The sequence below is a fragment of the Pelodiscus sinensis genome, chromosome 28 (assembly GCF_052426305.1).
Source record: "Pelodiscus sinensis isolate ZL-2025 chromosome 28, ASM5242630v1, whole genome shotgun sequence".
In the NCBI taxonomy this organism is placed as follows: domain Eukaryota; kingdom Metazoa; phylum Chordata; order Testudines; family Trionychidae; genus Pelodiscus; species Pelodiscus sinensis.
Genome location: NC_143079.1, coordinates 18,326,591 through 18,350,533, shown reverse-complemented (window position 1 = coordinate 18,350,533; position 23,943 = coordinate 18,326,591). Strand labels below are relative to the sequence as shown.

At 51.6% G+C, this 23,943-nt stretch overlaps 1 protein-coding gene and 1 non-coding gene across 2 annotated transcripts; both read left to right on the top strand.

Moving 5' to 3' along the window:
- The first annotated feature begins 1,026 nt into the window (after positions 1–1,026).
- LOC142820481 (uncharacterized) lies at positions 1,027–15,839 on the top strand. The gene is made up of 9 exons (XM_089773768.1): positions 1,027–1,545; positions 3,380–3,472; positions 4,061–4,291; positions 4,600–4,622; positions 5,292–5,407; positions 5,954–6,013; positions 8,143–8,343; positions 10,968–11,081; positions 11,378–15,839. Exons 1-9 carry the CDS (start codon positions 1,174–1,176, stop codon positions 13,123–13,125), a joined length of 2,958 nt encoding a protein of 985 aa, XP_089629894.1. The 5' UTR covers positions 1,027–1,173; the 3' UTR covers positions 13,126–15,839.
- Positions 15,840–19,305: 3,466 nt separating this feature from the next.
- On the top strand, positions 19,306–19,378 carry TRNAK-CUU (transfer RNA lysine (anticodon CUU)). The gene has a single exon. It is a non-coding gene; the product is annotated as a tRNA-Lys (tRNA).
- The last annotated feature ends 4,565 nt before the right edge of the window (positions 19,379–23,943 follow it).

The window sequence follows — 23,943 nt, the reverse complement described above, 5'->3', positions numbered from 1 at the left end:
TTCAAGTCCCGGCCCCGCCCTCAGCGTCTCTGGGCGGCCCCGTCACTCCCGGCCTGAGAACGGGGCCAGAGGAATCCCCGTCAGAGCAAGGGGCGGAGCAATTCATGTCACTGATGATGCGGCCACGGGGGCGGGCAATTGTACGTCACTGGAGCGTGACAGCTCGGGGAACCCCTGTCAATCGGAGCGAGAGCAAGGGGCGGAGCAAGCAACGTCACAGTGGGGGGCGGGGTCCGCTGGGCACCAGCTGTGGCCAGTGGCTGCCACGGGGAGCGCTGGGGGCGCCGGGATGTAGAGACAGTGGAGGGGCGGGGGGAGGGGGACGCTGCCGGGTGTCAGGCTGCGAGGGGGCGCATGGGACTCGGGGGAGATCGGACCCGTGGGAAAGGGCAGCGCATCGCCCCAGCCCGGCTCCCAGCAGCGGAAGCAGCATCTGCCCGAGGGCCTGGGGGCGTGGCCAGGAATCTCTCGGTCTGAGCTACGCCCTGGCGCTGGATTCTGATCGGAATCACTGACCCGCTGCGCATGCGCGGTCTGACCGGGCCCGCCCCATTCTGAACTCCGCGGCCGAGTTTTCAGCGCGTTCCCGACCGTGCTCAGGCCCCGCCCACCTCGCAGCGGTCTGCAGCAGCGTCACGCGCCGCCCGCCCTGAGGTGGGAGCCGTTGTGAGGAGCCGTTGGCGCCGTTACTCGCTGCGGGGGAGGCCGCAGCCCAGCGGGGGGGAGCGGGGCGGGGAATTGGCGCGTCACAAACACTCAACCCGCGCGTGCCCCCCCCCTCGGGCTTCCTGATGCTCCTGCCGGCCTCGGGGTGTCTGCGGGGCGCACAGCGGGGCTGTGAGGGGGCTGCGGCGTGTGCGGGGGGGGGGGATTTAAACACAGGGTGGGGGGGGTCTGGCTGGGGCAGGGGGCTGCAGAGTGTGCGGGGGGGGGATTTAAACACAGGGTGGGGAGGGGCACAGAGACCGGGGGGGGGGGGTCTGGCTGGGGCAGGGGGCTGAGGGGCCCGGGGGGGGGGGTGAGCGAAGCTTTGGGGGACTTTTTTGGTTTTTATTTTTGATTTTTTTTGTATCCTCAGTGCTGGTGCCTCAGACCCCCCCCCCCCCCCGGCCTGCCCCCCCATTGCCGAGCTCAGGACAGTGACACGGCCCCGGTCCCAGCCCAGCGGCAGCCATGGCTGCAGAGAGCCCCGTGGAAAGTGTCCGGGAGGAAGCGCCGCGTCCCGTCTGTCTGGAGGATTTCACAGCCCCTGTCGCTCTGCAGTGTGGGCACAATTCCTGCCAGGCCCCCCTCAGCCCTCAGGGCAGAGACACTGAGCAGCAGGGACCCCTCCGGCCCAACCGGCAGCTGGCAAACGTGGTGGAACTAGCCAAGCCGCTGAGTTTCCAGGCAGCAAAGAGAGCAAGATGGGACGGGGTGAGTGGGGAGCACCAGGAGGCTCTGAAGCTGTTCTGTGAAGAGAATCAAACTCCCATCCGTGTGGTGTGTGACAGATCCCAGGCTCACATGGTGGTGCCCAAACAGGAAGCTGCCCAGGAGTACAAGGTACAGAGTTATTGTCCAGTGTGTTATAGTTACAGTGTTATGTCACTGACAGTTACCAGGCACAGTTGTGACACAGCTCTGTAAAGCCTACAAGAGATGCTGTTAAAAGTAAATGTTCTGGCTTTGTGGCAGTTTACATAAGATACCTGATGTGGGAAATGTTTCTCTGAATCCTGAAACCCAGCCCTCACTGGTGACAGGAGGGGTGTCTGCACAAGGGAAGGTGTTAACAATCACAGGAGATACGGGCCACTCTGTCAGTGAGCTGCCTTGGGACTGGAGAAGAGGAGGTTACAGGCTCTTACTGATCGGAGGAACAATCTGTCATTTGCCTTATAGATCCGCAGTGGCAGCTGGGCCCTGCACAACATCCAGCAAGGGAAAGTCCCTTCTCTGAGCAGGTCACAGTCCAGTTAGACAAACTGTGGGAAGGGAAGGTGGGGCAGCACCTAGTCGCTCATAGTTGCCAGGCACGTCAGGGATAGAGTTTAGCCCCGTACCCTGTTAGACTTACACTGCTCCCTGCCCCGCAGCATCACTGAACAGTGCTGAAATGTGACCCTTTAGGAGGCAAAGATGCCTTGATAAAGCCCTATGTCCAGCAGGGAGTGAAGGTTTCTAATAGGGATTCTGAACTTCTGAGGTGCTCCGTGAGGGGTTAAACTCCAGTGCAGCCACTGACACTAGATGAGGTTGCTGGGCTGGATGCTGTGTGGGGCCCCGAGCGCCTTCACTCCACCCATAGCAGGACTTCAGGAAGTGCAGGTCCATGCCAGACACAACTAGGATTCAACTGGATTGTAGCAAGAGTTCAAACTGGTTAACTGAAGAGCTAATGCTTATCGGTGCCAGTTACTGGTTAAACTCCCCACTCCCCCAGCAGTGCCTGCTTTCCTCTGGCCGCTAACGTCAGTCTGCAGCTTCTGGGAGTTCCCAGCAGTCCTTGTGGCCAACCCCGGCAGACCTTAAGAGAGATCCCTGGCCCAGGAGAGCCCATTTCTGCTACCAGCCCTGCCAGTCAGCAGGTTAAAAAACTCCTGTCACTGATAAAATTGTAATCGGTTACGTGATTAGTATTGTTGACCACTTTTACCTCCCTAATCCCCACCTGCATCATTCTTTATAAAGGTGCCACCACTGATCCTTCCCCTGCCTTCACAAGTGTTCTGCTGCATTCACAGTCTCCTCCTGTGTCTTTTTCTATGGAGCAAAATGCAGGACAATGTAGCACTTTAAAGACTAACAAGATGGTTTATTAGATGATGAGCTTTCGTGGGCCAGACCCACTTCCTGAGATCAAATAGTGGAAGAAAATAGTCACAACCATATATACCAAAGGATACAATTAAAAAAAAATGAACACATATGAAAAGGACAAATCACATTTCAGAACAGGAGGGAGATGCAAGGGGGGGGAGGAAGGAAGGTAAGTGTCTGTGAATTGACGATATTAGAGGTGGGGAGAGTGGGATATTTGTGAGGTTTTTATTTTTCTATGGACAAACCCACGTCCAGGGATGAGTCCCTTCTAGGCAGGGGCAGATCTCCACATAGGGGGGAGGGATAGTTCAGTGGTTTGAGCATTGGCCTGCTAAACCCAGGGTTGTTAGTTCACTCCTTTCAGAGGCCATTTGGGACAAAAATTTGTCAGTGGTGGTACTTGGTCCTGCTGTGAAGGCAGCGGACTGGACTCAATGACCTTCCAAGGTCCCTTCCAGTTCTAGGAGATAGGCAATCTGCATTATATTATAAAACTGGGACTCTCTTAAAGGCAGACAAATGGGCTCCTGACATCTGATGGGGTTTGCCCTCATGCTTATCTCTGTTTCTTCAGGAAAAACTGGAAGTCCTTTTGAAGACTCTGAGGGAAGAGAGAGAAAAGGTGCTGGGAAGGAAAACAGCAGAAGGGAAACGCCAGGAGTATCTGGTAGGTTACTGTGGTTTGAAACAGCAGGGACTGGCAGTGGGAGGGTTGTTAGGAGGCAGAGTCCTGTGTGGCCTTGCTGAGGTTGGGCTTGTTTGTGTTTCTTCTGGATTGTGGATTGCAGGGTGAGATGCATGTGTAGACAGGCCCTGAGCATCCATGTCAGCACGTGAGTTAATGTCCAGCCTTTGTAGCTTTCCCAGAAATCCTCCCCAAGGGAGCTGAGTGTCCCCCTAAAGGGTTGTCTGCTCACTTGGTGTATTAACATGTTTCCTCCTTTTTCCTTCCTGGGTATCTCTGTCAGAGTGGTGCTAAGTCCTGCCTCATGCTGGCTCAGGGTCTGAATTTCCAGAGCCCATGAATAACAAAAGATGCTGCCCATGACAGACATGGGAACATCCCTTTCAGAGGGACACAGCCCAAAGGAGATGCTGGGAGAGCCACCTCTGCCTACTAACCACAAAGTAGAGTCAAATGTCACACATTTTAGGGTTTTCCAAGAAATTCTCCCTACCGCGCACTCAGCTCTCCATGGAAGGACCCTGGACTCCTTTCATGCCCTTGACCAGCCCTTTCCCTGTTTCCATACAGAAATGGACCCAAGCAGAGAGGCAGAGGATTGTGGCCGAGTTTCAGCAGCTGCGGCAGTTCCTGGAGGAACAAGAGCGACTCCTGCTGGCCCAGCTGGAGAAGCTGGATGAGGAGATTGGGAGGCTCCAGACTGACACTGTCGGGAAACTCTCTGCACAGATTTCCTGTATCAGCAAGGGGATCAGTGAGCTGGAGGGGAAGTGTCAGAAGCCAGCGAGTGAATTCCTGCAGGTGAGACTGAGGGAGAAACGTCCCAGCTCCCCACACAGGGAAGGGAGGCTCCTGAATCACAAGTGCTGAGGTCCAGCCGTCAGATCTGGGTGTAACTCCATGTGCATTGCTGCCATGTGAGTAACTGCCGTGCTTTGTAAAATTACAGGCACAGAGCTACTAGAGATCGTAAAGCCCCATTCACTCAGGGGATCCATGTTCCTGGGGTCAGGGCAGGGGCTCTCTTCCTCTGTTTGCAAAATCCCTTCCCTGAGGTCCCCTGTGTGTGTCCAATGGGGCTGAGAGTCTTTTTTGTGTCTTTTTTCTAGGACATCAGGAGCACCCTGAGTAGGTATGTGGCTCTCACTCCCCTCACACTGCACAGCACAGGGAAAGAGCTTGGAGCTGATGTTAGCATCACATCTCCACAGGGCTCTAAGAGCCAAATGTTAGACACGAATATCTCTGACTCATTTAATTCTGCGGGTCTCACCCTCACACAGCAGACTCTGGAATTCCCCATTCAGGGCACAGTCTGACTTCAAGTGTTTCCTGGAGCTGTCACCTCCCTGTGGACTGTGGGGTGGAACATGGGCCTGTCACTGCTGTGCACTGGGCACATTCAGCCCAGGGCAGCAAGGACCAAGAGTCTGTCCCACCTGAGGGCTGTTTGGAGACCTGTGTGGAAGGAGCTGGGGATGGAGGAGCTGGTGTCTCAGTCTAGTCCCTACTGGACAGATTCTTTCAGCCCTTCACCTGGGAACCTCCTGTTCCTCAACGCCTAGAGTCCAAGGAGTGAGTTGGCCATGAAGACTCAATTCCCCTTTTGTCCCCCAGCTAGTCTCCCCAGGATAGAAGTGAAGAACAGCAGTGGGACCTTTCAGGGGAAGGTTGCATGGCCATGGACTGTGTTGCTGGGAAAATTGGAGGAATTCTGACTCCAGGCCTATTAGGGCTGAGACTCACTAGCCAGAACTTAGCAGCAAATGAAATACAATCACATGGAATTGTTTCTGTCCAGGTGTGAGACAGGGCAGTTCCAGCAGCCGGAAGAGATTTCTCCTGAACTAGAAGAACAAGTCAGAGGTTTCTCCCAGAAAACGATTGCTCTGTTGGAGACTCTGAGGGAGTTCAAAGGTACCTAGAAGGGATGGATTAGGGGAAAGTGGTTCAAGTATCTGAGACCATTGAATCTGGCCTATGAAGCCAACCTTCCCCTGCCTCAATTCCCACATGGAGAATGACGGTCCCATTACACTGCTCTCCTTAGAGACACTGAGCGAACAGACCCAACTGCTTGTAGATAGAGCCAGGGGTTTGCAAACTCCATTCAGAGATCAAAATGGCTCAAGTTACTGTGATGACCACGTGTTCCACCACCACAGCTCCAGGTTATGATAAGAGGCAGTAAGTGAATGAGAAGCCAAGTGGGAGGGGGTGAGGAGGGAAAAGTAAATCTCACTTACAGCTTCTCTCCTGGGACAGGTTGCGGGGATGTTGGTTCCATTGCTGGGAGGTGCCTGAGTGAGAGAAGGAATGAAAGTTTCAGACTGTTTCATACTCAGTTCCTGAGTGTCTCTCTGTCTGGTCTTTGATACAAGTGAAACGCAGAGTTCAGAGAGGGGACATTGTTATAAATAGGAGAGCCTGGAATCTCACCTCTCTTATCCCTTCCCCCACCAGACACTCTGCCCTCTGCACTGGAGAGAGCAAGAGGAAAATCCCTGGGAGCTTTCAGACAGGGTGAGTTTGCAGGTGGAGAGTCTTTAAATGATGAGAAAATTCCAGTGAAAACATTTTCATGGGATTGTCATAGAAGTTACCAACCAGACCCAGTGACCATGGCGAGCACAGCCCTAAATCTCAGTGATCAGTGAGGAGCCCCAGGGGTGCTGCATGGGGACCTGTGGACACTTGGAGAAACACTGGTCTATGGGTTTGTGCTGCTAAAGGGGTGAAGTTAAAGCGCACAGGGGACAGCACATTCAAGTTGAGATTTCACTGCTTAGTCAGTTTCAACATGGGGTTGGTTTCAAGCAATAAATAGGCTGAGAGCTGCCTGGCTTCCACTATATCAGTTCGTTCAAGGCAAGAAACTGCTGGATCCCAAAGGGCTGTTACATCTAGTGCAGGCCTGGGTAAAATACAGCCCATGGGTCGGATCCACCCCACCAAGCCATTGGATCCAGCCCACATATGCCACTCCCCATCTCAAGTCACTCAGAAAGCTACTGAGCTTTCGTGGGCCAGACCCACTTCCTCAGATCAAATAGTGGAAGAAAATAGTTTATTTGATCTGAGGAAGTGGGTCTGGCCCACGAAAGCGCATCATCTAATAAACCATCTTGTTAGTCTTTAAAGTGCTACCTAGTCCTGTATTTTGTTTGAGCTACACCAGGCTAACACGGCTACATTTCTATCAGAAAGCTACTGTGAGTCTGGAGGGGAGGAGGGAAGGCTTCAGGTGCTGCTTCCACCCCCAGGACAATATCACTGGCCAGTTTCTGGCCAGAAACAAAGCACTGTGCCCCCTTCCCTCTGGGTCATAATCATTCACACACCCACATGGCCCTGCAGCCTGTGAGAGGGTCGGGCAGGCTCCCTGCCTTCCTGAGGTGGTTGGCCTCTGGCCAGGAGTCACTCAGATAAGTCTCCTGTCCAGAGCTTGCCTCTGCCACCCCAACCTCTCCCTTCCCCTCCTAATCTCTGCTCCCCACTCCTGCCCTCTGCTTTGCATACCCAAACTCTGTCCTCCTCCTGCAGCTATATATGCAAGAGCTCTCAGTGGTCAGAAACCCACAGTCCTTACTTGTCCACTCAGCCACTTATCTAAATTAAAGTTGCTTTTAATATCTAATGCGTAGTTGGCTAATCCAGAGTCCTAGATCACAGCCTGCCTCCTTCAGTCAAACTCTCTCTTAGACCCCTCTACCTGTCCTGCATCCCACACCGTTATCCCAAGATTGCTTCCTTCTCCCAATGTCCATCCCAGACCCTGCATTTCCTGCATTAATGTCATGGAAGCGTGCAGCTCTCAGCCACTTTCCATTTGGCCCCCCCATCAAAATGTATTGCCCACACCATTGACTGGATAAGGCTCAGCGAGAGCCAATAAGTGAAAGCTGAAGCCAGACTATTTCAGGCTAGAGGGGGCATAAATGGTTGATAGGGAAGAGGATTTGCTGCTGAAACAAATGAGCAAAGAACTGGTGGATTCTCCATCTCTTGATGTCTTCAAGTCACTGGGGGACTTTCTAGAAAATACACTGTGGGGAAACAGAGCTTTGTGCCTGGGTAACTGGAATAAGTGTAAATGGCTTGTGCCACTGAGGGGGTCAGACTGCATGACTGAGGATATCTTCTGATCCCATTAATTCATGAATGTTAAGATCTCACCCTGGAAACACTCAGCACACGTGTTTAATAATAAGCATCTGAATGGTGGTGTTAACTTCACTGACTCTCTGTTGTGGAAAGGGTTTATAACGTCTCTGTCAGATGAGAGAGCAAAGTTTGTGCTGCAAATCTGTGAATGAAGAGTAGGGGTTTTCAATACAGCAGCCTGCATTTAACCTATGTCCATATTCAGGCAGATGAATATGTGGCTTGTTATCAGAAACACTGGGTGCTGCGAACTAAATTCCATTGTGGCAGAGGCAGTAATGTTGTAACTTAGGCCAGGTACAGACAGAAATGAATGTGTATTTGGGATCTAACTCCTGCGTGCTGTTTATGGAATATCTAGACTAAAACTTTTGCCCACAATGGCAGAATCTAGCATGTGTGTCACCATGGACAGAGTCTGTGCAGAATGGGGATGTGGAAAGGATTAAAGCCCCTTCTGAAATGTCTCCCTCTTTTCCCCCTACCAGGCTGCAGAACACCCATGTTTGTCTCCAGCTCAGCCCCTGGCCTGCAGAGCCAGGGACAGGAAATGGCCGTGGTGGAGCCAGTGAGCTTTGAGGAGGTGGCTGTGTATTTCTCTGAGGAGGAATGGGCTCTGCTGGACCCAGGCCAGAGAGCCCTCTGCAGGGATGTGATGCAGGAGAATTATGAGGCTGTGAACTGGCTGAGTAAGGATTCCTGTCCCTTTGCGTAACAGCAGCAGGGTGGGCTCTGGAGCATCTGGGTTGGGTTTGGTTTAGGGTTATTCATTGCCTCTGCCCCCAATGTCAGGAATATCTGCCCCAATAATCCTGGCTCTTGTGTGAAAGACTGTCCCCTCCGTGACCCCTCCCAGGGAAGGCAGGTTCAGGTCTCATTCCACTTCCCCCCTATCTTGCACATCTTGTGCTTTGACCAGAGGTGTGAGTGGAAGGGCACAGGCAGGAACAGCAGGTACCAGAGGTCTGGGTCTGGCTGCTGTTAGTGGCTGCAGGATCCCCATGTGGCAGTGTGCTCAGGCACTGAAAGGAGGGCGCGGTTCCCAGAATTCTTCCCTGCCTGTAGCTAATCTCTGTGACATGCTGGTACTTGTCAGTGGGAGGGGCTGAATGCTGGGGCTGAGGGAGGGTGGTTGAGGCAGTTCACGCTCTGCTAGTATTTTGTCCGAGGTAGCTCTGTAGTAGAGAAACGTGAGCAGAGCTCCCCTTGCATTTCAGGCACAGGTTGGGTCTCCTTTCAAAAGTTCAGCTTCATTCTCTCTGGGGCTCACTTGCCTGTCTGTGCAGTGGAGATAAATCACATCATCTGTCTTGTATTTTTATAACTTTGGGTACGAACTTTTTCTTCCTGTGTGAATGTCTGGCTTCATGCTCAGGAGACCTGTGTTCAGTTCTCTGCCTGTCACAGTCCTCCTGTGTGACCTTGATCAAGTCCCTTTAGACTCTCTGTGTGCAGTCACCTCTCTCTTTACTAGTTTTTATAGAGTGTCCCTGTTTCTCAGGGCTGGGAAGGATACCAACACTAAAGAGGGGTGATACTTAGCTCCATATGAGCATCCCGATAGCACAGTGTGGTCCTGATTTACACCAAAGTTCCCAGGTGCTGCTGTGATTGATAATTTTGTTTCCCGCAGTGACTGCAGTACCATTAGAATTGCTGCTAGCGCCACAGAGCGTTGATACAGCTGTTCTGGGCGGATCTTTCTGGAGCCTTGATGCCAGCGGCACTGGCGGAGCGTGCAGCTTATCCATGCAGCACACCACAGGGTTGCCGCTAAGAAAGACCCATGCTCCATTCGGAGGCTAAGGCACTCGGCCAGGTTTATTGTGAAAGGAGCAGGGTGCTAGTGTCCCAGCTCATCAGGCACAGGTATAATGAGACTTGTCCCAACCCAATAATGGTACCAGCTCAGTCAGCAGCTAGAACACTGCCCCTCAGCCAGCATCAACATACCCTTCCTGTGACTTCTCTCATATTGACCAAAATAAAATGCATGTTGAGTTCCATGTGTTGCCACCCAACTTGGCCTTCTGCCTGTTTGTTTGAACAAAACATCCATATCCATTATCCCTTCATCCCGCTCTTGTGCACAAGGGTCAGTGAGCTATCTGTTAGGACTGTGTGTTTGCAGTTACTGCAGAGAGCGGTGTGTTGATTGCCTTCCTCCTGCTCAGGAATGTGATTTCTTGGTTAGTTGGTACCAGTGCTCCACCATTCTGCCAAAGCCTGGCTTGTTTTAGTTCAAAAATAATGGACATAAACAAGATAATCCTAGTCATCAGATCAGAATTTTCCCATTGACTCGTCACACAGCACACTTCGCACAAGCTATCTTGCGATTGTGTGACAGTGGTAGCAGAATGATCTCTATTGTGGCTCTTCTGAACACTAAATGCAGGTCTGAGAAGGGATGGAGGCAAAGCTGAGGGGAAGGCGCTCACAAGGTGCAAATGTGGTAGATTCTGTGCCTCCCTGGAGCGGCCCCAAATCAGAGGCCAGGCTCACCAGAAGAGGCAGACTGGGAAACGACACAAAGGCTGCTGCTGGCAGAATAGAACTGAGGCTACAGACAGGGAGCTGAGTAACAGCCACAAGCATCAGAGAAGCAGCATGGTCCAGCTCCACCCTGGTTGGTCGCTGGAGAAGCCTAGCGCCACCCTGAGCAGCTGCGGGAAAGGCAACTGTTGTAGGCAGCTAGCAAGGCCCACCCAGACACAGGTAGTTGGGATCAGGAGTCAGGAGCATAGGCAGGGCCTGAAGCAGCCTGCAAAAGATTCACTTAGCTGCTCAGACAACTTGCTCTGCCTCCTTCTGGCTCAAGTAGAACATCTGAGCCAAAGAGCAGGGGGAGCCCAGCCCACCAGCCAGGAGCTTTGTGGACAGAGCCTTGGGGAGCTAGAGCTAGTCCTTCCTCTCCAAGTCCTAGAGACCTGGCATGTGGCCGCTACAGTCTGAGCCCTGTCTGGGGGCCTTGGTGTCAGACCTGCCAGCCCTCCCTAGAGCTCCCCTTCTGAGCAGTGTGTCCCTGTCCTGCCCTGAGATACTGGGGATGGGGGGGGATGGAATGGGCTTTGAGGGGGACTGAGTTGTACCCTAGAGAGTGCAGCAGAGTGCTCAGCTCCCCTGGGGAAAGAGCTGGGCCATTCTCAAGGTGGGGGGAGGGGATGCGCCTTTACTGCAGGTGTGTGTGTGTGTCCTGGGCTCTTGGAAAGGAGCCTCTCTGGATGGGTGACTCAGATCCTGACTCTGGAAGCAGGAATGGCAGAGACCTTAATGAACAAGATCAGCACTTGATTAATTACTCTGCAAACAGGATTTCCACTCTCTGAAGTTCATGTGATCTCCTGGGTGGAGGGAGAGGAGGAGTTGCAGGTCCCAGATCACCAGAGCTGTGAGGAAGGGGAGATCATCAGTGGCATCCACACAGGTGAGCAATCAGTTAAATTGCCTCAGAAACCAGCTTATAGCAGGTGTTACTTGTGTGTTTTCATGAAGTCTCTCTGATTCTTTAGCCTGTCTTCAACTTGAGCCAGAGCATGGTGGATGAGGAAAGGCTGGGTTTTCTCTTCTGTGGAAGAGTTGTGAAGAAGGAGGGTGAACTCATCTCATGATAATTCAATCATTATTTGAGCGTGTGTCCCCTTTTCTATTCCTCTTTTAGAGTTTTCTTTCAGCTCATCATAGACAATAACTCCTGTCTGGATTATTTCTCTATCCCAACAGGTGATGGGATGCTGACTGAGAACTATGATCTTGTGCAGCAGGAGGGATCGGAGCAAGTGTCTCCATGTGGGATGTTACTGGAAAGACCTGAAGGGCATGTTTCCCAGATACGTGAGCAGGGAGAGACTTGCGAGAGTCAGCATAGCCCAGAAAGGCAGCATGGAAATCATCCAGGAGGGGGACAGGATAAATCCAGTCACAGGAGCCAAGGGGAGAAAAGAAACACAGAAACCATTCAACAGAAAATCCCCCATCAAAAGTCACCCTGCAATTGTAGTGACTGTGAAACTCCTATTGAACATCAAAGAGCCCACACAGGAGAGAAGCCCTTCAAGTGCTCTGACTCTGGGAAAAGCTTCAGTCAGCACTTGCACTTTACAAACCATCAGATACTACATATAAGAGAGACACCCCATAACTGTTCTGACTGTGGGAAAAGCTTCAGTAGAAGCGATCACCTTGTAAGACATAGGAGGACCCACACAGGAGACAAACCTTTCAATTGCTTTGACTGCGGGAAAAGCTTCAATGAGAAGTCACACCTTGTTAGACATAGGAGAACCCACACAGGAGACAAACCTTTCAATTGCTCTGACTGTGGGAAAAGCTTTCTGAGGAGCTCACACCTTGTTACACATAGGAGAGCCCATACAGGGGAGAAACCCTTCAACTGCTCTGACTGTGGGAAAAGCTTCAAGAAGAGGTCAAACCTTGTTATACATAGGAGGAGAGACACAGGAGAGAAACCTTTCACTTGCTTTGACTGCGAGAAAAGTTTCAGTACAAGTTCAGAGCTTGTTATCCATAGGAGGACCCACACAGGTGAGAAACCTTTCACTTGCTTTGACTGCAGGAAAAGCTTCAATGAGAAGTCACACCTTGTTAGACATAGGAGAACCCACACAAGAGAGAAACCTTTCACTTGCTTTGACTGCGGGAAAAGCTTCAATGAGAAGTCACACCTTGTTAGACATAGGAGAACCCACACAGGAGAGAAACCTTTCAATTGCTCTGACTGCGAGAAAAGTTTCAGTACAAGTTCAGAGCTTGTTATCCATAGGAGAGCCCATACAGGGGAGAAACCCTTCAACTGCTCTGACTGTGGGAAAAGCTTCCGTCAGTATTCACACCTTGTTAACCATAGGAAGACCCACTCAGGAGACAAACCTTTCACTTGCTTTGACTGCAGGAAAAGCTTCAATGAGAAGTCACACCTTGTTAGACATAGGAGAACCCACACAAGAGAGAAACCTTTCACTTGCTTTGACTGCGGGAAAAGCTTCAATGAGAAGTCACACCTTGTTAGACATAGGAGAACCCACACAGGAGAGAAACCTTTCAATTGCTCTGACTGCGAGAAAAGTTTCAGTACAAGTTCAGAGCTTGTTATCCATAGGAGGACCCACACAGGTGAGAAACCTTTCAATTGCTCTGACTGTGGGAAAAGCTTCAAGAAGAGGTCAAACCTTGTTATACATAGGAGGAGACACACAGGAGAGAAACCTTTCCATTGCTCTGACTGCGAGAAAAGTTTCAGTACAAGTTCAGAGCTTGTTATCCATAGGAGGACCCACACAGGTGAGAAACCTTTCAATTGCTCTGACTGTGGGAAAAGCTTCAAGAAGAGGTCAAACCTTGTTACACATAGGAGGACCCACACAGGGGAGAAACCTTTCAATTGCTCTGACTGTGGGAAAAGCTTCAGTAGACGTTCACACCTTATTAGACATAGGAGAACCCACACGTGAGAGCTACCCTTTACCTGCTCTGACTGCAGGGAAAGCTATAGTCGGTGCTCCTGCCTTACTAACCATCAGATAAAACATACAAGAGAGTCTCCTCATAACAACTTTGATTGCAGACAAGGCTTCAAACACAGGTCAGACTTTAACATAAGAATGGCCATACTGGGTCAGACCAAAGGTCTATCTAGCATAGTATCCTGTCTTCCAACAGTGGCCAGTACCAGATGCCCCTGAGGCAGTGGACCGAAGACGATGATTAAGCAATTTGTCTCCTGCCATCCTTCTCCAGCCTTTGACAAACAGAGGCGAGGGGCACCATTCCTTACCCCCTCACTAATACCATTTTATGGACTTAATCTCCATGATTTTATGTAGCTCTTTTTTAACCCCTGTTATAGTCCTAGCCTTCACAGCCTTCTCTGGCAAGGATTACCACAAGTTGACTGTGTGATGTGTGAAGAACTTTCTATTATTAGTTTTAAACCTGCTACCCATTAATTTCATTTGGTGTCCTCTAGTTCTTATTATAGGAACAAGTAAATAGTTTTTCTTTATTCACCCTCTCCCCACCACTCATGATTTTATATACCTCTATCATATCCCCCTCAGTCCCTTCTTTCTGAACTGAAAAGTCTCAGTCTCTTTAGCCTCTCCTCATATGGGACCCATTCCAAACCCCTAATCATTTTAGTTGCTCTTTTCTGAACTATTTTAATGCCAAAATATCTTTTTTGAGGTGAGGAGACCACATCTGTACACAGTATTCAGGATGTGAGTGTGCTGTAGATTTATATACGGGCAGTAAGATATTCTTCATCTTATTTTCTGTCCCGTTTTTAATAATTCCTAACATCCTATTTGGTTTTTTGACTGCCGCTGCACACTGTGGACATTTTCAGAGAACTATCCACGATAACTCCAAGATCTCTTTCCTGATTAGTTGTAGCTAAATTAGCCCCCATCATATTGTATGGTTTATTTTTTCCAATGTGCATAATTTTACACTTATCCACATTAAATTTCATTTGCCATTTTGTTGTCCAGTCACTCAGTTTGGTGAGATCTTTTTTTGAAGTTCTTCATAGCCTGCTTTGGTTTTGACTATCTTGAACAGTTTAGTAACGTCCGCAAACTTGGCTACCTCACTGCTCACCCATTTCTCTAAATCATTTATTAAGTTGAATAGGATTGGTCCTAGGACTGACTCTGGGGGAACACCACTGGTTACACCTCTCCATTCTGAAAATTTACCGTTTATTCCTACCCTTTGTTTCCTGTCTTAACCATTTCTCAATCCATGGAAGGATCTTCCTGGTTATCCCATGATAACTTAATTTACACAAGAGCCTTTTGTGATGGACCTTGTTAAAGGCTTTTTTGGAAATCTAAGTACACTGTATCTACTGGATCCCCCTTGTCCTCGTGTGTGTTAAACATAAGACAATCTACAGATGAGAGAGAACTATTCAGCTGCTCTGACTGTGGGGAAAGCTTCAGTGGCGTATATGTCAGTCCCCTCCATCTTTAAGATCACAGGCCCAGCTAGAGCCTTCAACCAGTAGTCCTAAGATTTTCCATCTATGAGTGGAGTGAGTTTTTTCTTGTGCACAAACAGTGACATTCTGTGCGCTTGTTCAGATGTGTGCCTACATGGCACCCATGAGTTATTGAGAGTTTTACACACACACACATGCAATTTAAATTATGGAATAAATATACTAAACCAAAGGATAATTAGAAAGGTGCATGACCCTGCACACATGCACCCTGAAAATGTACCAGCTTGGCACCCAGTCTCATTCCCACCCAGCCTTGCTCTACTGTTCCTGCATCCATGAGCTCCCCATCTCCTGCACCCCCATCCTGTGCACCCTTTGCCACCAACCCTGCATTGTGCCCCTAACTTCTGCAGTGTCCCCTTCATCCCAACCCCTGCACTTTCCTCCCAGTCCAATCTAGTCATAGGCTATGTCTAGACTGGCCAGTTTTTCCGGAAAATCAGCCGCTTTTCCAGAAAAACTTGCCAGCTATCTACACTGGCTGCTTGAATTTCTGCAAAAGCACTGACTTCCTACTGTAAGAAATCAGTGCTCTTTGCGGAAATACTATGCTGTTCTCGTTTGGGCAAAAGTCCCTTTTGCGCAAAAGGGCCAGTGTAGACAGCTGAGATTTGTTTTCTGCAAAAAAGTCCAGATCGCGAAAATGGCAATCAGGGCTTTTTTGCGGAAAAGCGCGTCTAGATTGACCACGGAAGCTTTTCCACAAAAAGTGCTTTTGCGGAAAATCATTCGTGCCAATCTAGACCCTCTGTTCCGAAAATGCTTTTAACGGAAAACTTTTCCATTAAAAGCATTTCCGGAAAAGCATGCTGGTCTACACGTAGCCATAGTGTAGTAATTTGTAAAGGATAAAAAATGAATGCACCATCCCTACTCCTTGATTCTAAAGCTCATTCTGCAGCTGCAAGTTAATGACATTCAGAAGATGAATTTAGGGATATCATCAGAAAACTATCCAGCTCTTTTTCTTCAGACCACATTACTTCACTGTATATAGGACATAATCTAATTATAGATTATATTTTGTATAGTATCTGCATGGTTTAGACACCTGTCAATCATAGAAAAGTCCCTTTAATATGTCATCAATTGCATATTGATTTAGCATCAATAGAAGATAATCAACAGCATTAAAGTTTTAGTTGCCTCTACACAGTGCACGTGTGTGAGAGTGAGAGAAATAACTTCCACAGGCACAAAAATAATCATTGGCACAATCAACACTATTGATGTGATTGATGCCTTCACAAATGACAAGAATATTGAGGGTCAGAGAGAATTGTTCTTGACATGATTTAGGCTGTTAAATATGAACAGGGCGCAGAACATTTCTCTAGTCATTTGCCATCTATTTTATCCCTCAGATAACCTGCAGATTTACCTTTTGAGATCCCAAGGTGGAGATCTTTAAGTGGAATTGGAACCAGACCTCTACCACATGGCCCCGGTCTCTAGAACAGCCAGTCCCTCACCACTCTGGGTCCTTTGCTTTGGCCTTGGCTGCTGGAGTGAGCCCCCTCACCACATGGCTCTGGGCCAGGGCTGCTGAAGCCCTCACTGCCTGTGATGCCACTGCGGCTCAGACTCTGGCCAAGTCTGTCAAAGCATGTAGTACTCACAACACAGCTACAGCTGGAGCAGGCCCCCATTGTGGCTCTGGCCCTGCCACTGTCCAGGACTGCTAGAATAAGCACTGTCTGCCACACAGCCCACCCTGGAGCAGTTGAGTAGTCACTGCGTGGCTCTGCTTTGGAGGTGGGTGGGCCTCAGCCCAAGGGAACCCTGCCCTCAACCTTCTACACAGGAAACCTCATCCCTGAGGTTCTCATCCCCAGCCCCACCCCAGAGCCAGACCTCACACCTTCTCCAACTCTTTGCCCCAACCCTAAATCCCTTCCCACAATCCAAATCCCCTGAGCCTCACTCCGGCCACATGAGCTAACTTTTTTGTACCAATACAGAGACTGTGTGTCACACATTCCCTCCCTGTGGGTACCCTGTCACGTAGTCGGGCTGAGCCCAAGCTGTGTCCTGGAATCCCCGAAAAACAAATCCTAATATCCTGTTTCCAATTGTCCAGCAGAGGCCCTTTTATTAATGAAACCCAGCCCCTTAATTAACAGAAGCATCACCAACTCGGCTGAGGTCTATGATTAACACAAGCCTCGCCTTCTCCAAGCTGGGGCTCCCCAGTGAGGGGTTTGGATCAACAGAAACACAGCCTTCCAGGCTAAGGTCCCGCAAGAAATCTCTTTACTTAGCAAGTGCACAGCCTTCTCGGCTCAAGTCCACAGGTAAGTGTCTCTAGTTCACCAGTGCACAGCTTTCTCAGCTCAAGACCAATGACAGGGAACTCTTAGCGTGGGCTAGCAAAGGGGTCAGCTCCTGGGTTGGAGGTAGCGGGACCCAGGCCCTCTTCCTCCACCAGGTCCGAATTCAGAGCCCTAAGTGCAGGGAAACAGTCCACTGCCCGGGTTGGTGCGAACGAGCCAAAACTCACCAACCCCCACAGGCTCATTCAAGTATTCCTACCCTGGGCCACTTTCTTCTATGCAGCAGCTGCCCTACCTGGGCTGGGGCCACTGAAGAACTCAGTGCCTGTGATGCCACCAGGAGCCCATTGGGGGCTTGTACCTCCAAGAGGCTCTGGAGGAGAGTTTCAGACAAGGACACCTGTGAGACTCTCCCCTGGACATCCCCGCAAGGGGCCTCTACATTCCCCTCTGTGCTTCCCCCCCAACCTTTCCCCTGCTCTCCCTTCCCACTTTCCTCTCCCCCTGCCCCTGCCGGTAAAACAAACTTGACTTTTCCCTGCTGAAAGAATGAACTGTGGTTTTCATGTGGGGAATGTAGACGTGGGGAGGGGCTGGGTAAAGAACCTGGGAGGGAGTGGGAGGCTGATGGAGAGGTGAGGAAGGGAGAGGTGGGGCTCAAAGATGGGACTGGAACTGGTGCCTGCCTCTGGTGGCCCCACTGCCTCATAGGTAGGGGCCTCAGCAGCCATGGAATGGCTCCAGGGGAAGAAGCCAGAGGAGCAGGGGCAGCTGCAGGCTCAGAGGGAACTGGAGCAGGAGTGAGTTTGGGTTGGGGAGGGCCAGCTGCCAGGCCACTGAAGCAGACAACCAAGCAGTTGGCAGCAGCACTATGTGCCGAGCACATGATCCAGGCCACCTGGAAATATTTAACCTTTGTGGCTTGGGTGCCTCCTCCCTGCAGAGTGCCTTGGGATAGCCACTGTGGCAGCAGGAATTTGGACATCAAGTCACCCCATTGGGAACAATGGAGGGAAGAGAAGAGTTTCCCTGCTATTGGAGAAAGCAGGCCAGGCCAAGGCCCTTTTAGCCACTGGGTCGGTGCAGGCTGGAGCATCCCCCCACCAGTTCCCTGGCCTACCTGCAAAGCTCTCAGCCTTCTCTTGTTTCTGCTTCCCTGTCCATAGCAGGCAGCTAAACAAGGGCAAGTCACCAAACCAAACAGCGCTGTGGCTAGTATGGGGATTGAAACCACAACTTTGGTGTTATTAGCACCATGCTCTAACCAACTGTGCTCACCAGCCTACAGAAACCTACCTCGTAAGTGGCCCTTTCAGGGGGGGCATCTCTGCAGCTGCTAAGGGCTCTTCCCTGGCAGGGCCACTTGTGACTCACTGTGATGTGGGCTGGCTCATCCAGCTGGTTTGAGGTTTGGTCAAGGTGGCTGGTGGCTGGCATGGCGCACTGAGACCCAGGGCAAAGAGGCAGCTGGAATCTCTTGCTGCCAGCACCTTGCCTCCCAGCTTCTTCCCTGTCAGCAGTAGCTGCAGCCCCTTTCAACCACTGGGTCAGGCCAGGAAGGGAGGCAGGAATGGGGCCAAGTAGCGAGTCAGTCTGAGGAAGGCAGGAAAAGCTCATCTTGCTTTGCAGGGCTGCTGGCAACAGCTTCTCTCTTGTGTGCTGCTGAGGAGAAAAATGCACTGAGAGGGACCATAAAGACCAATTTAGATGAGCGCTTAGAGGTGGGCACTTGTTAGCGCCATGGGGGCAATAGTTGGAGTCTTGCAGCTGCTGGAACCACACATGAGAACATCAGGGGAAGCAGCAAGCTCCAGCCAGATGTAAGTTCCAGGGCCCCTCCGAACCAGAGACTGAGCTCCAGGTGCGTCAGACACCCATCAGGAGGCACAAAATTCTCTCTGGGGAGCCTGTGGAAAAGGAAGTCAAAGCACAGGAACTGGAAGGGCTTACACTTGTCAGAAAAGAGCGTAGCTGTTGCACAAGAATCCCTGTCTTCTGACGCCGTACTGTTAATCTCCTTGCGCAAGAGTAGGTGGGCGGTATGGACGCTCTGAGGATTCTTGTGCAAGAACAGCCATTCTTGAGCATGTAAATATAGCCTTTGTGTGTTAGGCAAATGTGAGAACCACTATGCCACAGAAACACCTATAAATCCATTTTCTGATGGACTTAAACTTGGACAAATATTCCACAAGGTTCTCCGATAGGTTCCTGGCCTCACTCATCTCTCTTCCCCAGGCTGGCACCAAGACTCTTGGTCACTGAGAGCAAAAAAAAGACTTGTCTGGCAGTGGTGAACACTTGGCTCCTGATACCCTGTAATGGGGTGTGAAAAGGCTTTTTGGCACCCAGCCTGGCTAGCTCAGTTGGTAGAGCATGAGACTCTTAATCTCAGGGTCATGGGTTCAAGCCCCATGCTGGGTGATTCCCTTCTTCAAGTCACATTCTCAGTTTGCAAACAATTCACTCACAGCTTTCATCAGGGTTTTAGAAAGAAAAAGTCTAGTCCTGGGGTCCAGCTTTAGTAGAATCAAAGAGAGAACCAACTGCAATTTCCATCTTCTGAGGAGAAGGGAAGAGGATTTTCTTCTCCTCAGTTCTAGCCACATCAACCCAGGGAGGAGAAAAAATAACCCTCTGCCTGCTGATTGTCCCTGTCAGCTTCTGTAGCTTCACCTCCTGCCACAGCAGCTCCAGCTTTGAGCTACAAATCTCAAGGGGCTGGTGAGGAAATGAGGAGCTGGCAGCTTGGGTGAGTCGCTTCCCTGAGAACTAGAGGTGGAGAGTTCACAAGGTGCATTCCCCTCCCCTGCAGAGCAGGGTGTTGGAAAGAGCCAGGAACAGAACAGTCAGCCAAGTTCCACCCCTATTGAGTTATGTTTCTATTGAGTTATGTTTCTGTGGTGTAGTGGTTATCACATTTGTTTAATATGCAAAAGGTCCCTGGTTCAAAACCAGGGAGAAATACAGGTTTTCCTCTTATTGCTGCTCCCCTGGGTGCCCAGGTACATAAAGCTGCTGCTGACCAGCCTGTACCTGGGATGAGCCCAACTCACCACGTGACAAAGGGGGGAACAGAACAGTCAGGCAAGTTCCACCCCAACCAATGTGTGTTTCTGTGGTATAGTGGCCATCATGGTTACCTAACATACAAAAGGTCTCTAGTTCAAAGCCAGGTAGAAACACAGGGTCTTCTCTTATTGCAGCTCCCCTTGGTGGCCAGGTAAGTGCAGCTCCTGCTGCCAGGCCTGTGCCTGAGATGAGCCCAAATCCCATGTGACAGGGGAGTGACGTCAGCTGAGAATGCCCCTTGGTGCCAGCCTGGAGAAGCCAGATGGGTCAGGCTGGGGGCTTGTGGCTTGGCTTCCCCTGCCCTTGGAGGCTGGCATATGGGGTTGGCTCTTCCCGCTGTCTCCCTTGTGTGACTGGCCCAAGGAGGAAATGAGGCAGGAATGGGGCAGAGGAGGGAAGCCAAGCTGAGGGGGGCAGGGCACGAGCTCAGCACCTCTGTGGGATTCAGTGGGGTGAATAGAGCCCCTCCCCTCCATTCTGCCAAAGCCTTTGGGGTGGGGCCGACTGTGGGGAGGCAGAGTCCTGTGCCTGTCCCAGGGAATCCCAGGGATGCTCCTTGCAGCCCAGGAGAAGAAGTCGGAAGGAAACCAAGTAAAGCAGGTCCCCGTGGGCATGAACTGGGGCAACAGTTTGGCCCAGTTGAGTGAGGGGTGGTTGGTTCAGGTCCCATGGTGCCAAGGGCAGCGCTCAGGACTCTGAATCCTGCAATCTGAGGCCCCATTCCTGCCTCCCTTCCCGGGCTGACCCAGTGGCCGAAAGGGGCTGCGGCTGCTGCTGACAGGGAAGAAGCTGGGAGGCAAGGTGCTGGTAGCAAGAGATTCTGGCTGCCTTTTTACCCTGGGTCTCAGTGCGCCATGTCGACCGCCAGCCACCTTGACCAAACCTCAAACCAGCTGGACTAGCCAGCCCACATCACAGTGAGTCACTAGTGGCCCCATCCGAGAAAAGCCATTGGCAGCTGCAGAGATATCCTGGCATCTAGCTGAGGCTGACTAGCTCAGTTGGTTAGAGTGTGCTGCTGATAACACTAAGGTCATAGGTTCAAGCCCTATGCTGGCCATTGGGATATTTGGTGTGGTGACTTCCCTTCCTTTAGCTGCCTGCTATGGACAGGGAAGCAGAAACAAGCAAAAATGGGAGCTTTGCAGGAAGCAGGGCAGAGAACTGGTAGGAAGCTCCAGCCTGCACAGATCCAGTGGATAAAAGGGCCTTGGCACCTGTCTTCCTTTCCTGAAAAGCAGGGGAACTGATGCCCTTGGCTACCTCAAGGCACCAGGTGGGGGGCAGGCTCTAAGCCCAAGCCACGTGGGGAGACTCAATATGACCGGGAGGCCTGGAGCGTGTGTGCCCTGCACAGAGGCTGCTGCTGGTGGCCTGCTTTAGTGGCCCAGCAGCTCAAATTCCCTTGAATCAGCTTCTCCCCCTGGAGCCACCCCCCAGCGCTGCTGAGGCCCCTGACATAAGGCAGTGGGATCACTAGAGGAAGGTGTCAGTCCTAGCCTTAGCCCTGAGCCCCACCTCCCCTTCCCCCCCAGCCTCTACCCTCCTCCCAGGTTCTTTCCCCAGCCCCTCCCCAGTTCTACATTCCCCACATTCCCCAGAGAGTTTGTTCTTTCAATAGAGAAAAGTCCGGTTTGTGTTACCAGTAGGGGAAGGGGGAGAGGAAAGTGGGAAAGGGGTGTGTTGGGGACAGGTTGCGGGGGGGGGGGGGGATTGGGGTATGTTGGGGTGGGAGGCACAAAGGGTAAAAAGTGAAGAATCACATTAGTTCAAACCAAGGGGCTTGAACAAGCAGCCCCAGACGCCCTTTCACTTTCAGAACAGCACATGGGTGAGAGTATGCAAATGAAGCACATGCTATTTAAATCCCTGCTTCATTTGCAACTCTGGTGTGTCTACTTTCTCTACTTTGCATTCTTAGCTAGAAATAACAACACAGTCTAGACCAGTGGTCCCCAACCTTTTGGAGCTGCCCAGCGGCAGGACCACACATGCACCCAAGGCAGGGCCACGCCCACACCCAGGGGAAGAGCCACCCTTACATCATGTGCCCAGTACCAGTGTCACCCATGCACCACACCCCTAGGGCTGGCACCACCCCAGTGCCATGCACCCAAGGCCAGCACCACACCCATACACCATGTGCCCAGGGCCAGCTCAGCACTTGCTCTATGCACCTGGGGACGGGCCAGCCTCAGTCACTCGGCAGGCACACATAAATGGCCCAGCAGGCGCCATGGCACTCATGGGCACTACTAGTATAGATAGACCCACACAACGGCTCAGCCACAGGAGCACCACCAAGATTTCCACCAAGGACTGGGATTGAGCCAGGGACTCTTAACTCTTCACACTAATGCACTTCTCCCTAAACTATTTCAGCAGCTGCAGTGAGTACATTGATGACACTGGTTCTCCCTCAGGGATGCTTTACTCCACAGCAGCACACAGGACAGATGCTGTTACTGGTGGCCCTGCAAGGCAAGATGAGCTTTGCCTGCCCCTCACAGCCTGACTCGCTACTTAGCCCCATTTCCTGCCTCCCTTCCTGGGCTGACTCAGTGGCTGAAAGGGGCTGTGGCTGCCGATGGTGGGAAGAAGATGGGTGGTGGGACCCTGATGCCAAGAGGGCCCACCTGCCTCTTTCCTGCTTGGGCCTGGATCTCAGCATGGGGCAGGTGGAGGCACCCTAAGATATGAAGCAGCAGAAGGGAAGCGAGGAACAAAGTGTCAGCTTCAGCCGAGCCAGGTGAGTAACAAAGGCTGCATGTGCCCTGACTTCTCTACCCTTCCACATCCTCACCCCTGCCCTGAGCCCCCCCCACTCTCACACACTCCCCAAATCCCTGCCCTGAGCCTCCCACACTCCACATTTTAATTTCTTACAGGTACTGTCCTATCACAACCCCTCCCCCAACTTCCTGCCTTGATCCTCCCTCTGCCCAAGGGGTGGTGCCCAATAGAACAGTCCCTGTAAGAAATGTGTCACTTTCACCCCTGGGAGCAGCTCAGCCATACAAAGGGGCTGCCTGGGGCAGGACATTAGCCCTGGAGGGCAGGGGTGGGTGTGGCAGTGACATCACAAGGGCCTTTTGCAGCCCCTCAGCTTATTGGCTAAAGGAGGTTGGGAAGTGATGACCTCACAGAGAGTCCATGACAATGACCAGGTGGGACAGGCTGCAGGGCAGGGATCATCAAAGAGACCACGTTCTGCCGCCGCCTCCCCCCCCCCCCCCCCCCATGGCTTTGCTGCAGGGAGTCTCCTTCCTGAGAGTTGCCCTTGTGGCCTTTTTGGAGCCTTCTCCTTTCCCACGACTAACTGACCTAGATGACAGACGTCCCTGTGGAGAAGAGAAGAGCCTCCAAGAAGGCCAAACTTAACACAGCAGGGGAATTAGCTCAAGTGGTCGAGCACTTGCTTTGCATGTGAGAGGCAGTGGGATTGATTCCCACATTCTCTAGTGTTCAGGGTGATCATCATCATCTTTTTACAGGGAGAGCCAGCCAGGGGCTAAGTGACTGCACTAGTCCCCCCTCCCGCCCCATTTCCTAGTTGCTCTCCCCAAAAGCCAGCCACACTGAGGCAGAGATCTGCTGGACACCAGACCTTCTGGGCCAGGCACTGCTGCCTTTGTGCCCGAGAGGGAGCCCAGCTGCCTTCCCCAGTGGGAGCAGAAAATGCTCATGGAAGGGCTCTCACGTTGTCCCCAATGCACTGGCCAGAGGGCCTGAATTCTTGCTGTCCCTGGGTGCACCCAAATGCTCTTTTTGAAGAGATGGGCTCCCCAGCTCTCACCCCTCCTGTCACACAAAGCTTGCAAACGGGGTTGATTTTCCTCCATCTCCCCCTGCTGCTGCACTAAAAGAAATCCTGAAACCAGCCCCGTCTCCTGTCACCTCGATATAGAGCCCCGGGA